We start from the raw sequence: 15,888 nt of genomic DNA, 5'->3' as shown, positions 1-15,888 counted from the left end.
CAACTTTTGACATTTTCGCATATGGTTTAATTGTAATTGTAACACGCGGTTCATAACGACAATTTGACTCGAAATACCAAGTGTGTGACTCGAAATACCAAATAATACCAATATATTCATAAAAAAAATGCTTTTTCTAAATATGCTAATGAGTCACCCTTGTTCCATTTGAAAAAATTGACATATGTATGATTAAAAATACGATTTGTACATCTTTTAACCAGCTAAGACAAGACACCAAACCTATTAGACCATCAAAACTATTTTTCCAAGGCTCGATCCTTGATTAAAACTTAGTGTTTTTAACAACACCATGGCATCCTGGATTGAAATTTAAAATACTATTTGTATTTAAGCGACAATGTCAAAAGTTGACATATGATATGTCATTCTATTCAGAGTGTCATTTTTTATCGGATAAAGTAGCAATATACCGAGGGTGCCTTTAAAAATCAAAAGATGTAATCATTTCGGTGAAACAGGAAGAGACCGAAAATAATTGAATACGTCAATCAATCCTAATTTATGTCATATACCTACTAACATACAAATCTGTTTTTTTTTATCTGAAAAAATAAAAAAGTGGGGGTGAGCCACTTTTGAGACGACCCGGTATATGAAAAAATATTGTTTCATAATGTAATATCATTTTAAAATTCTTGTATGTTATTTTAGATTCTGAAGATAATTATAGAATAAACCGGAATATATTTTTAATAAAAACCTTATTAATTATTAACAGGGTTATAATTATGATTTTGTTACAATCACAAGTAAATAATGTAATGTAAGAGAAAAAATTAAGATTTTACATTTTACTAAAATATTATCTAAATAAGCGCCTTTCTACGACAACGCCACTGACTCCCAATGGGTAAATTGAGAGTAGCCTACCGGTCGAAAGTCGTTTCAAGACTTAAATGGATTATTTAAGTCAAATTTCTTGCAAATTTGGCACTGGCGAACCATATTTTATAGTTCTTGAACAGAAAAAGTTAATAAAATAAACACTTAAGGACTACAAGCTAAGAAAATGCGTTAATACAGCCGGGGACATAGCGGCAACAAAGCTTTACCGCACACGTGCGACGCGTACTACAAGGTAATAAATGAATGAATAGGCTCCCTCGCCTCTAATCGGTATTGTCATATTGTAAAGAACTTATCCTTTTTAAACAGTATCCGACTTATAACTTAGTAGTATAAGGACTATTTAATATATTAATTTTTTTATATTAAAATGTAGTACTAATATCTCAATATATGTGTATAACAAGAAAAAAAAAATATTGATAATATTAAAGACGTGACAACATAGGCTGGATGAGGAAGGCTTGGTCGACTGTACCCAGAAGTAAACATGTGTACAAAAAAGATTGTTTGGCCGCGTTGAGATGTAAATAGTGTAGTCTATATTTTATTTTAAGTCTATGACCCCTACCTATTATCAACACCATAAGAGTTTTTTTATTTTGAAACACCCTAGCTACACGAATATAAATTTACCTGGAATCGATATGATTATCCTCAAGGTGACGTTGTAAGATTTGTTTTGTTGTATATTCCTTATCACAGTGTACACACGCAAACAACTGTCGGTCTTCCGGTGCCATGTGAATTTTCTCGTGTCTGTAAAAATTGGGCTTATCTAGCGTTTGATAGCCACATATGGCACATTTATAGACTTCTTTCTCAGCTTCTTTCGATCTAACAAAAGAATATACAGGATTGTTCACCACATACGACACGGAGTATTGCGATTAAACGATAAGATTTTTACAAATAAGTTTTGGCTTCGTCGAAGGACTATTAGAGCTACAATTTAAAAATAATTTTACAAGATACAGAGTGTCCTAAATAAGTAAAAAATAAATTGTACTGAAGCTGTGGTTGGTTCCTTGTGAAACATCGTTGAAATATTAGTATTTTAATAAAGCACGCTTTTAGATGTTTCAAAAAACTTTTAATAAGAGTAACTTTAACTCTACATATATGTTTCGGCTTGTTAGGCCTTTTTCAAGAGTTTTTTAAGAACTAATCGTCTAACTACACTGTAACTATATATATATTTTACATGGGGGTGGGTTCAGAGAGTTTACAATAGGGGCAATAAAAAATGTGTTTAGAAATCCTTGTTGGTCGTTAACATTATTTTCGTTTTTTAACAGATTTTAGTATTTCTAACTGTTCAATGTAATTTAAACGTCTACCTTTTGTTTCTCTGTGTAGTAACTTAATTGAGTTTTCATTAATTTTGTGATTATTTACTATACAATGAGTTGCAAGACCAGAACTATGCTGGAGATTATTAATATACTTTACATGTTCTTTAATCCTTATATCTAAATTTCTACCTGTTTGGCCTATGTACACGGCATCACAGTATTGCAATCCACCCTATATACACCCGACTTATTTTTGACATTAGTTTTGTCTTTATTATTTAATAAAATTTGACCTAAATTTCTTTTATTTACGTTAATAGTTTTACATCCTATTTTATTGAGATTATTTGATATTTTGTTAGTTAAATTAGGAATGTAGTTTAAAGGTTGATAATTGTTATTGTCTTTAGAATTAGCGGAATAAAAATTTTTCATTAATATTTTCTTTTGTTTTTCTTTAGCATATTATCAATAAGGGAACACTTATATCCATTGTTGATGGCGATTTGTTTAATAATATTTAACTCTTTTTTAAAATTCTCTGGGCTCAATGAAAACATTACTAATCTATGAATTAAACTATGAAAGGGTGACATTTTGATTTGCCAGGATTGGTGTGATTGACTATGTATTACAATGTCTGTGGTAGTGGGTTTTCTGTAAATATCAAATTGTAATCTATTAGACTGTTTTATAATTGTAACATCAAGAAAATTGATGGTATTAATACCTTTTTCAATACTAAATTGTATTCTCGGGTTAATTGAATTTATTAATGTTAAAAAACTGTTTAAATTTCTCTCGGTGCCTGACCAAATACAAAAAATGTCATCTACATATCTTGCCCAATAATTTATTTTTGATATTAAACTACTCTTGTTTTTAAATAGCTTCTTTTCAAAATCTGCCATAAATATTTCTGCGAATAACGGTGAAATGGGTTACCGATGGGTTCCCCAATTTCACCGACATTTTTTGTATTTGGTCAGGCACCGAGAGAAATTTAAACAGTTTTTTAACATTAATAAATTCAATTAATCCGAGAATACAATTTACTATTGAAAAAGGTATTAATACCATCAATTTTCTTGATGTTACAATTATAAAAGAGTCTAATAGATTACAATTTGATATTTACAGAAACCCCACTACCACACACACTGTAATACATAGTCAATCACACCAATCCTGGCAAATCAAAATGTCACCCTTTCATAGTTTAATTCATAGATTAGTAATGTTTCCACTGAGCCCAGAGAATTTTAAAAAAGAGTTAAATATTATTAAACAAATCGCCATCAACAATGGATATAAGTGTTCTCTTATTGATAATATGCTAAAGAAAAAACAAAAGAGAATATTAATGAAAAATTTTTAATCCGCTAATTCTAAAGACAATAACAATTATCAACCTTTAAACTACATTCCTAATTTAACTAACAAAATATCAAATAATCTCAATAAAATAGGATGTAAAACTATTAACGTAAATAAAAGAAATTTAGGTCAAATTTTATTAAATAATAAAGACAAAACTAATGTCAAAAATAAGTCGGGTGTATATAGGGTGGATTGCAATACTGTGATGCCGTGTACATAGGCCAAACAGGTAGAAATTTAGATATAAGGATTAAAGAACATGTAAAGTATATTAATAATCTCCAGCATAGTTCTGGTCTTGCAACTCATTGTATAGTAAATAATCACAAAATTAATGAAAACTCAATTAAGTTACTACACAGAGAAACAAAAGGTAGACGTTTAAATTACATTGAACAGTTAGAAATACTAAAATCTGTTAAAAACGAAAATAATGTTAACGACCAACAAGGATTTCTAAACACATTTTTATTGCCCCTATTGTAAACTCTCTGAACCCACCCCCATAGCAAATATATATATAGTTACAGTGTAGTTAGACGATTAGTTCTTAAAAAACTCTTGAAAAAGGCCTAACAAGCCGAAACATATATGTAGAGTTAAAGTTACTCTTATTAAAAGTTTTTTGAAACATCTAAAAGCGTGCTTTATTAAAATACTAATAAGTAAAAATATTATAGTTGTATTTTTTTTAGTGGAGCACCCTGTATATTATTCCATTTTTAGATTCTACGATTGAAATAAAGATAAATTTGATTAAGGTTTGTCACACTTAAACCTTACCGTTTTTGAAATATTTTCAATTTTATGAAATTGCAGTAAAAATTTCAAGGCTTCATTTCTTCAAGGGTATCAAAGTTTTTAATACTAAATGTTTACTGAAGATTATTTACTGGTCAAATTTTGTGTTGCAATAATAAAAATTATACTGCCTTATACAGAGTGTCCAAAAATTTATATTAAATAATTACTAGCTTTAATAACTTGTTTAATTTAAATGGAACACCCTGTATTTTTAAGCGAATCAGATGCAAAATTTAGTTGTCTATCAAATTGTATTATACCATTGTTTACTTATCCATTTTCATATAATTTAGATCTTATTTATCACTATACCCATGGAATATTGACATTTTAGATTTTTTTTATACCTGTAATAAATGTGACTGTCCTTGACGTGACGTAGTAAATTCTTATTTGATGTATATTTGTTGTCGCACTGCGCACAGGCAAATATCTGTCGTTCTTCCGGTGCCAAGTGAATATCCTTGTGTCTTTTAAGATTGGACATGTTTTTGGTTTGGTAGCTACATGTGGAACATCTATAGATTATTTTCTGTCCTACCTTCAATCTAATAAAATAAAACTTAAATAGTAAACAGCCGCTACACTATCCGCGAAATATTTTACGAAATATTTCCGGAAATATTAACAGCTACAATTTAAAAATATTTTTACAAGATACAGAGTGTCCCAAAGAAGTAAAAAATATTATAGTTACAACAATTAACACATTAACATTTCGCAAAACATTTCTGGAAATCTATACTGATGTATAAAATCCTTGAGTGACTGGCATACTGATTAATCACGATCCGGCTCAAACCACTCAACGTAAAAAGCTCAATTTTGGCATACAGGTTGATTCTAGGGTGTAGAGGTTCGATAAGAAGGGATTTTTCGAAATTCCAGTTCCAAGAGGGTGAAACCGCCCCTCAAATATTACAATATTTTTTATTTAAAAAACGGTCAAGTTTCCGACAAAACGCTTAAACACGTATATTTTATTTTGTTTTTTTACATATTTTAAGATTTTTTAAAAATGTATACAGGATGTTTCCAAAAACCTGGTCATTGATTAATCACGATCCTGCTTAAAGCGCTTGACGTTTGTTTTGTCTGCGTTCGTGAGTGCGTGTGTGATTTTTTTTTTCGTTTTCTTTATTAAAATTATGGAGTGGATCGTGGATCAATGAATCTTCCTTATTATTAATTGAAAAATATGAAAAGTTGCCTATATTATGGAACGTTAAACACTCTTAGTATTATAAAAAAATCTAAAAAAAAATAATAAAACGCATGGCAAAACCTCGTAAATAAAATTAATATTGAATATGTCGATATTAATGAAATTATTTGTAAATATTCAAAGTCGGGCCTGGTCAGTCTTGTAAAGTTTTTGAACTGATCATAGCCCTCCTCAGACACTAAGTTGTTGCAGTAAATTATATATTTCTAAAAATTTGGGTTTGCCACCAGCGACGATCGATGTTTTCGATGTTTCTTCTTTTTAATAATTAAGCTGTGCATAACAGTGACTGCAGCCTCGACTATTTCTTGGTCGTCCATTATTTTCGCCAACACAACTCTGCTGTGCGCGCACAAATGGATCACTTCATTCGTCGAAAAATAAGTTTTTAATTTGAACGGAGCCGAGAGCGCGAACGAATGTCGTGCGAGCACGCTCAACTCGTGCGTGCTCAAGTCTAAACGCACTATACTCTGTTTTTTTTTCTCAGGTAAGATTTCGACAGACGATGACAGAAGAAAAGCAGATGACGTCCCATACCAATCTATTTATTTTACTAAAAAAAGTTTCTAATAATTTTTAAGTTAACTATGGATGGGTTTAAATATAAATTCGTCATGCGTCGTCACTTGTTGTTTTTAACCAGTTTTATTGGTTTATTTCAAAAATGACAGATCGTATTTCAATTTTATTGGTTTGACGGAACGATGAACGACAAACGGACGCCGATGCGTATGAACTCGCCTTTAGATTTTTGACGTTTGTCAAAGTCTTGCCAAATTATAGGTTATAACTTTGTGACAACTTTTGTCAAATACCCTGCGTTTTGGAAGATGATGCATTTTAATTCGTGTTATTACGAGTGTTTTGGGTCTTTTGAAGTCAAGTGGAGGAAAAATCGAGTGAAAATTAACTGTAGAACCCAGAGCACAGTTTATAGTTAATACTCGCTCCCCAGGCAGAAAGTCTTATACAGATACACCAATAAAGTTACTATCAATAAAGTTCGTATACCATCTCGTCGTAGATAAGTGCATCTCGAATATGGTAGAAGGACCATACTAAACACATACTAAAAACTGGAGTAGCTGTAAAATATCGACATCATACGATAGGTAAATAATGGATTTTAGTACTGCAGAAAAATAATGTCAAAAGGTACTGGTTTAAAAAAATTAAGATTAAAGTTAATTAATCAACCTGTGAGGTATAAAATTTGGTAAGTGTTATTATTAATAAAATAGTTTGTTTTATTTATGTTGTTTTATTTATTCCTGCGGAATATTACAAATTTGTATTTGTACATAAGTTATACTGATAAATATAATCATAAATGCGGGAAGTTTCACAAAGCTTGAAAGTAAGAAATAGTTCTTTTTTATATTTTTTGGTATGTGGTGTCTTGTTTTTGTTTGTTTTGTATTAACACATACCGTTTTTTATTAAATAAAATAACTCGATTACATTTTTTCAGTTTTATACAGTTTTTTTCACAATATTTTGAAGTTACTTGTCAGTCAAATTTTAAATACATATATTAATTTCCTGCTATGCGTTCCAGTTGTACCAACTTATTTCTTTGTAAAATAAAATAAACTACTTTTAAATTAAAATGACAGACACATCTATCACTGTCAAGGATCTTCTCGTTAGACAGACTATATTACGTTCGCGGCTGCTCGCGCATAGAGAGGTTCAGAGTGAGCGTGCGCGCACAGCCGTTTACACTTGAGCATTCGCGGAGGATCAGTGCGTCCGTGCTCAAGTCTAAACGCACCATTATGCTAACAATAATAAATTTACCTGGAATCAATATGATAAATATGATTATCGATAATGTGGTCTGTTAATCTCCTTTTTTCCGAACATTTCTTTTCACAGTGTACACAAGCAAACATCTGTCGTTCTCCTGGTGCCAAGTGAGTTTCCCGGTGTCGTTCAAAGCATGATATTTTTCTTGTTTGGTAGCCACAAATGGAACATTTATGGAGATTTTTCCGCGCGGCCTTGGACCTAAAATCATTTTTAAATATTTGTCTTGTAATTGCGTAAAACAATTCTAAAATGGTAGTGGTAGCTTAACCACTAAGAAAAAGATAAATATAGTTGAATTGCATTGTAAGTAGGTGATAGAGATGGTTTAAAAATTACGAACACTTTATCTGTAAAAATTTATGAAAAATGTCGTCGATCGTCATCTCTAACTCAACTCCCAAGAAACATTTTTTGTTTTATAAGTGTGTTAGGAACCTTCCCAACACCATATTATACAACCTAAACGCATCTAGAATGGTTGTCGTGAGTTATTGATAACCATTATACTCAGGGCTGGCAAAGGTGAGTCTTGGGTCGAGATTTCCGTATGTAAGAAGAGTACAATGCGTTTATAATGTACTGAACAAAGAGAGGACAGTAAACACGTTGCCAAACGTATGAAATAAACCGAGAAACTGTGCACATCGCTAAGAGACGTGCAAGGGGATATAGCAGATTTGTCGCAGTTGACCGGTCGACCCAATCAATACCTCTGTCAGTACTTAAAGTTCTAGGGAAAGGTGTACGTCATGCGTTCAGCTTCACGATTTAATTACGTTTCGTGATACTTAATTTGTATATTTATAAACGAGTCGTTATAATTTTCCCTATAGCCTGAATTTTTTTAAGTGCAAGCTAGAAACATTGCATTTTTGGTAAAAATAAGTGGAATTGAGTGGGTGTTCGATAGTGGTCGCGCTATTAGAAGTCTGAATTCAAAAATCGATCTCGAAATCTATTAGAAATAATAGATTGTAGTTTTTTCAAGAACTTTGTTAATATTTCTGCTGTATTTTCTTTGTAGACAGTATGTGAAAATCTTTTTCAATAAAAAAATTACACGATTGCTGAAAATTGCTATGCTCTAAAAGTAAATGGATGAATAGTTTACAATTTTTGAATGGAAAAAACAACCTTATCGAATTTTTCTTATGTAAACATATTGTAAAATATCCGATCTTAAAAATAAAAAAAGTTTCAATATCTAAAGTGGTTCTTGAGCTGTTACGTGTTAAAAATTGAGTTTTTAAATTATCGCGATTACTGACGTTTTCTCGTTATAAAAAAAATGACACCATAACGATATCCTTATAATTCCATTTCAGATGCACAGAAACATGTCTAATGATTTTATCTAGTTATCTCTTGAAAAAAAAGTCTTTTAAAAATAAGCGGTTTGCGATTGCGATTTTACTTTACTTGATAGGGAAAGGCGTATCGGCAACGCCGCAACAGCACACCGTCGCGCGTCGCGTCGGTCGATCGCATTTCTCTCACTCCGACTTAATAAGATCCCTATGCGATTTACTTCCACACATGTAAATGCCGACCAAAAAGTAACAGTTGCCAGCACGGTATAAATTTGTTTGTTGTTAGTTTTAGAATATCTATTTATTTTTTGGAATTTCTGTTTATTTTTTAGAATTCCTGGTTATTTTTTAGAATTTCCGTATATTTTTTAGAATTTCTGTTTATTTTTTAGAATTCCTGTTTATTTTTTAGAAGTTCTGTTTATTTTTTTAGAATTTCTGTATATTTTTTATACATTTTTGTTTTAATGTTGTTCCTATTATGTGCAAAGCAACAATAATTAAGTTGACTTAGTAGTGTATTTTTGCTTGTAAGCAAAGTAGTAGTAGTAGTGCAATATTTGCTTGAACTCATAAAAATATTTGCTTAATTTTACTTCATACTAAACGCAGTTTTACATAAAAAATAAAAACCAAAATAAATATCAAAACTTGATATATATCGGATATATATCAGATATATATCGGATATATATCCGATATTTGATATTTATATAAATATCATGATATTTGCCAACCTTGGACACGTGCCGTAGAATTGTTAATGTATAGGGTAGAGTTATAAATATTTAGCCATTTAGGATAGGACTTTAATTGGAATTAAGTCCTAATTATTTGAGAATCCAATTTAAATATTGTTTTCGATTAAAATAAAATAAAAATCTGATTTTTTTTAAAAAATCATGATTTTTTCGCGATGTTTCGCGAATATTAAAAAAATTCAGGGTAGTAGTGGGAACTATCGAATGAATACTATCGAAACATTCGATAGTTGCAATTCATTCGAATAATTCGATAGTCAGTAAGAAAACATTCGTTGAAAACTATTCGAATAAAAATTATCGAATAGATCCGTCATCTGCCTTGAAATATTGTATTCTAGTAATTCGGCAGGAAAAACCATTCATTTATAAAATTCATTCATTTATAAAATTCATTCATTTATAAAATTCATTCATTTATAAAACTCATTCATTTATGAAATTCATTTATTCGTCAGGATCGATTATAATAAAATATTAACTGAATTTTAGTTGTCGCCCGGCGACGTAGGTTTTTTTCCGAGAAAGCGGTCGGTGGCAATGCTATGAAAGAAGTTTCTGCATCTTTGATTTTTTGGTGAGTCATATATAGATATGACACATTATTTTTTTATTGAGGTGCTAGTATTTACATAGAAAATACATTATGAAAGGGCGCTGTTGCCATATTTTTGTATTAGTTGATATTAGCAAAGAATATTATTGTTTGGCTTTAGTTAGTTAGGGATAATATGTCTATATATTCTGCATTTTTTTATTAATATTCTGTTGTTACACTGCAAATAATACTTGTTATTTTGGATGTAGGAAAATTATTTTTTAATGTTTTACAAAGACTGGTTTAATAAATAATAATAACAGTAATAATTTGTTATACCTATTGACAACAAAATTTAAAATCATTTAATATAAATATTTTTTAAGTAGTAGCAAAATATAAACAACAAATTAGATGTCAAAATTATTTATATTAGATCCTATTTAAAAATAATATAGTCTCTAATTTTTTTGGCAACGTTGGTTTATTAAATAATAATAATTACAGAACTAATTTGTTATATTAACAACAAATTTTAAAATCATGAAATATAAACATTTATTAATTTTCTAAGCAAGCGGTGTAATGGAAGGAAAATATAAATAAAAAAATTAGAAATCAAAATTATTTATATTAGGTGTTTTATATTACTATTTAAAATTATATTTACTTTTACTGGCATTTACTTTAAAAATAAATGAAATATTTCTTCGCAAAAAAACTACATGTAAGAGAGAATTAGCATAAACAAAATACAAACATCCTTAACTTTTTTTAAATTGGCACGTAAAATTTTCATTTTAATTTTCTCACCCCATAGTTTGAGTTCGATAACCATTTATTTTAACCACATTACTTAAATATAATTATTAAGTTCCAACTAATTCATAGGTATTATTAAAACATCTAAAAATACAAATATGTATTTTTAAAATTAATTGTAAGTTCATCTCATCTCTCTTAAAAATTGCTACTTCCCAAAATTTCCCATTAAAAAATAGACCATATACCATATAAAATTAAATAATTGAAAGATCGGACTACGGAAAACCACACAAATTATCGAAAAAATTTTGACCACCTGCACATGCACACAATCGTCAATAAATAAAATTAAAAAATAACTACTATTTTAGTATTTTAACTATTTTAATAAACGCAAAAATAGCACAGTATTTATACGGCGAAGTTATAAAAATTTGGAAGAACCAATAATGCACTGACGCATACAAAAATCAAACGAATACTAAATTTCATTTATCAAAAGCATTCGATAGTCGTGGCTCAACGATAACCATTTAGTCGCACGGCGAGGTTGTCACATATGCTTTAGTTTACAAATGAATGAATGATTTTATTCGAATAAAACCATTCGATAGTTGAAATCATTCATTCATTAACCATTCGATAGTCTAATTCATTCGATAGTTCCCATCGCTAATTCAGGGAGACAAACGAGGTTACAGACCGGCCTGGAAGAGAGTTACTACTGCTGTGCAAGACGGTCAAATATCCCTAATTGCACGACGCAATGCTACATGCTAAAACGCCATACTGCCAAAAGGAATGGTCTAAAAGGATAAACGAACTGAAAATTGCTGCACGCGAAACATGGGAAGCCATTCCTCAACATCTTCTGGACAACTTAATTGAGAGCATGCCACGTCGCGTCGTCTCACAGCTTGCATTCAGGCTCCAGGAAGCAATACAGCCTATTAGTTGAGAGAAATAATTAAAATTGTTTTCAATATTTTCTGTTTAAAATGAAATTTGTTTTTGTTGATTTTCACTCATTATGAAATAAAATTATAATAACAGCCTAGTTGCACTTAGATTTTTAATTTTGTATTAGTTAGTCGTGTAGTAAGCCAATATGTCCAAAAATATAAAAAGAATCATATTAGGTCCAAAATAAAATAAAAATATTGTTATATGCAATAATTTTGGCCATGTGTGTACATTTTATTTTGTTATTTTTTCTATTTTAGAGCAAAAAACTAGCGATGGGAAGAATCGAATGAATTAGACTATCGAATGGTTACTGAATGAATTATTTCAACTATCGAATGGTTTTATTCGAATAAAATCATTCATTCATTTGTATACTAAAGCATACGTGACAACCTCGCCGTGCCACTAAATGGTTATCGTTGAGCCACGACTATCGAATGCTTTTGATAAATGAAATTTAGTATCCGTTTGATTTTTGTGTGCGTCAGTGCATTATTAGTTCTTGCAAATTTTTATAACTTCGGCGTATAAATACTGTGCTATTTTTGCGTTTATTAAAATATTTAAAATACTAAAATAGTAGTTTTTTTTAATTGACGATTGTGTGCGTGTGCAGGTGGTCAACATTTTTCCGAAAATTTTGTGATTTTCCGTAGCCCGATCTTTCAATTATTTAATTTTATATGATATATGGTCTATTTTTTAATGGAAAATTTTGAGAAGTAGCAATTTTTAAGAGAGATGAGATGAACTTACAATTAATTTTAAAAATAGATATTTGTATTTTAAATGTTTTAATAATATGAATTAGCTGAACTTAATAATCATATTTAAGTAATGTGGTTAAATAAATGGTTATCGAACTCAAACTATGGGGTGAGAAAATTAAATTGAAAGTTTTACACGTGCCAATTTTAAAAAAAAGTTAACGATGTTTGTATTTTGTTTATGCTAATTCTCTTACATGTAGTTTTTTGCGAAGAAATATTTCATTTTTTTTTAAAGTAAATGCCAGTAAAAATAAATAATATTATTTTTAAATAGTAATATAAAGCACCTAATATAAATAATTTTGATTTCTAATTTTTTATTTATATTTTCCATCCATTACACTGCATGCTTAGAAAATTAATAAATGTTGATATTTCATGATTTTAAAATTTGTTGTTAATATAACAAATTAGTTCTGTAATTATTATTATTTAAAAAACAACCGTTGCCCAAAAATTTAGAGTCTATATTATTTTTAAATAGGATCTAATATAAATAATTTTTACATCTAATTTGTTGTTTATATTTTGCCACTACTTAAAAAAATGTTTATATTAAATGATTTTAAATTTTGTCGTTAGTAGGTATAACAAATTATTACTGTTATTATTATTTATTAAACTTATGCTTAAAAGCATTAAAAATCATTTTCCTACATCCAAAATAACAAGTATTATTGCAGTGTAACAACAGAATATTAATAAAAAAAATGCAAAATATATAGACGTACTATCCCTAACTAACTAAAGCCAGACAATAATATTCTTTGCTAATATCAACTAATACCAATATATGGCAACAGCGCCCTTCATAATGTAGTTTTTGTGTAAATACTAGCACCTCAATAAAAAAAATAATGTGTCCTTATCTTTATCTACTCCGCAAAAAATCAAAGATGCCCCCTTCTTTCATAGCATTGCCACCGACCGCTGTCGGCTTCCTCGGAAAGAAAGCTACGTCGCCGGGCGACAACTAAAATCCAGTTAATATTTTATTATAATCGATCCTGACGAATAAATGAATTTCGTAAATGAATGAATTTTATAAATGAATGGTTTTTGCTGCCGAATTACTAGAATACAATATTTCAAGGCAGATGACGCGTCTATTCGATAATTTTTATTCGAATAGTTTTCAACGAATGTTTTCTTACTAGCTATCGAATTATTCGAATGAATTGCAACTATCGAATGTTTCGATAGTATTCATTCGATAGTTCCCACTACTACAAAAAACTAACCCCAAAGTCAATAAATAAAAAAAAATTCAGAAAACTGTATGGCGCGTTCTCACGACTCGGTGTACTTGACAAACATTTGTAATTGGTATACAGGGTATACATAGTGCGTCGGCCATCTATACCGAATTTCTGAGTTATTTATTATAGGAACTACGCCGCATTCCCGCTAGACCCTGTATGCCAATAAAAAATACTTGCCAAGTAGACGAGTCGTGGGAATGTGCCTGTATATGATCAATGTATTACAAAAAATAAATTTACCTGGAAACAATATCAATATGATTATCCTCAAGGTGATGACGTAAGCTTTGTTTTGATATATATCTCTTGTCACAGTGTATACAAGCAAATAACTTTCGATCTTCCGGTGCCAAATGAGTTTTCTTGTGTTTTTGAAGACTTGCCTTATGTAGCGTTTGAAAGCCACTTATGGCACATTTATAGACTTTTTTATCAGCTTCTTTCAATCTAATAAAAGAATATTTAAATATTACAATCCTATAACGAAAGTAGCAGTGGCAACATTGTGACGTGCATTCGTCAAATATTTAGATGACGTGCGCGCCAACTTTTATTGATTTTCCTATAGACTTATGGGCCATGGTAGTGGGCCATAATTGGAGCTATTTCGGCTATAACGAAATTTTTTAAAGGTGCATAATTAGAATTTTAGAAGATGTTCATAAAACATTTAATCACTAGTTGATTAAAAAAGTATACCATTTTAATATCGCAAATTATATTTTATCCTCTCATAGTATATGTATATTTAATTGTTTGTTTATGTAACGAGCGCTTTGTTTACTCACTTGTTTCGTCGAACTGCTTGAATCCATTTTTGTTATTGATTAAATCGGTGTGACAAACTATGAAGAATATAAATGAAATAATATACTCTTATAAAATACTTTCGGGAGAATTGAATATCCACGAAAGTTGAGTTATTGAATGTTATTGCACCTAACAACGCCCTAATTACGCTCTCCTTACACGTTACCATTTTTTCGGCAATTTTATTAACATTTGAAACTGTCACAACACGACGCCTAGTTAACTACTCATCTAAAAAGTTTTTTAACTGAAATAATAAATTATAATACAAGTTAGAGCTTCTAAAGATATCAAAATATTTATTTATTTTTAATTTTAGAATTTTCACATATACTACTAATAATTAAATAATTAATTTTTTCGCATAATCAATTCTGATAAGTGTATGCTTCAAGTGATATAAACCAAACACCAAATTTGAAGGGATTTATGTCTCACAAACACCTTGTATTGGTAACTGGGATCTAATAAAGAACTACTTTACATTCAACTTACTGTTTTAAATCTATTACTTCGTCTATGTTATCCATCATTTCCAATAGAAAAACATCAGTAGCTAAAAGAGAAAAAATAACCCGAGATCAGTTCCTTGATCAGTTCAGCTATAAATCCATCACGGTCACGGTGAATTGAAATTTGTAAGGAGTTTTATCTTGGAGAAGACCAAATACAGAGATGTTATCACTTATTAAACCTAATTCGTTTAATATATATTCAGACAAGTGTAAGAAATAAGTGATATAGGATCTATTAGTATTTACTGTTCTAGTTCCAGTCGATATTACAAACACTAAAAACGTAAAATTTTCTATACAGAAAACATCGGATATTAGCACTTTATTACCTTATATAGATATGGATTGACCTAAGTTAAGCATACCCATAGCATACCTAAACATTTAATAAAACCTCTTTGTAATTGTAAAAATTAAGAAAATATGTGTATTTGCAGTATTCCGGGTATTTCCAGCAGTGCCTTCACAAGTGCCTTCTTTTAAAGAACGGCAGTGTTTCCAGTTCCAGCCATAAAATATTCCAGCCTGTGTTCCAGCCTAAAATGTTCTAGTTAACACAGAATATATGCTAGTTAATTATTTTATGCCAGCCATGCCAGCTAGCAGCCATTGACCAGTGTTGCCGCACCCTACTTTTAGCGCTTACCACATTCTATTATAATTCTATACTTGCTAAAAATGTACCACTTTGGTACAATTTTTTAAAGCACAACAAAATTCATCTGCAAATGACTTTAAGCGGTTTGGTCGTTGTGAATTTCTTCATAAATTTCTTCATAAAAAAAAATTCATGGAGAAAGAC

General features: G+C 29.9%; 1 protein-coding gene across 7 annotated transcripts in view; it reads right to left on the bottom strand.

Moving 5' to 3' along the window:
* LOC115885466 (gastrula zinc finger protein XlCGF26.1-like) overlaps window positions 1–15,708 on the bottom strand; it is a 47,261-nt gene extending 31,553 nt beyond the window's left edge. For 2 of the 7 annotated variants that reach the window (XM_030904384.1, XM_030904383.1), the window contains exons 1-6: window positions 15,416–15,707; window positions 15,067–15,361; window positions 14,002–14,208; window positions 7,378–7,587; window positions 4,697–4,897; window positions 1,507–1,707 (exon numbers count right to left, since the gene is read on the bottom strand). In XM_030904384.1, the coding sequence (XP_030760244.1) occupies window positions 1,507–1,707; window positions 4,697–4,897; window positions 7,378–7,587; window positions 14,002–14,208; window positions 15,067–15,104 (857 nt within the window). In that variant the 5' untranslated portion in view covers window positions 15,105–15,361; window positions 15,416–15,707. Of the gene's footprint in view, window positions 1–1,506; window positions 1,708–4,696; window positions 4,898–7,377; window positions 7,588–14,001; window positions 14,209–15,066; window positions 15,362–15,415 lie in introns of all 7 variants that reach the window. The other 5 variants (XM_030904380.1, XM_030904385.1, XM_030904381.1 and 2 more) reach the window with 5 other exon arrangements.
* Window positions 15,709–15,888: the final 180 nt, after the last annotated feature.

The sequence above is a fragment of the Sitophilus oryzae genome, unplaced genomic scaffold (genome assembly GCF_002938485.1).
Source record: "Sitophilus oryzae breed Bouriz unplaced genomic scaffold, Soryzae_2.0 scaffold_385_pilon_pilon, whole genome shotgun sequence".
Taxonomy (NCBI): Eukaryota; Metazoa; Arthropoda; class Insecta; order Coleoptera; family Curculionidae; genus Sitophilus; species Sitophilus oryzae.
Note: the sequence above shows the minus strand (reverse complement) of the source record. Positions and strands in the feature narration are given on the sequence as shown.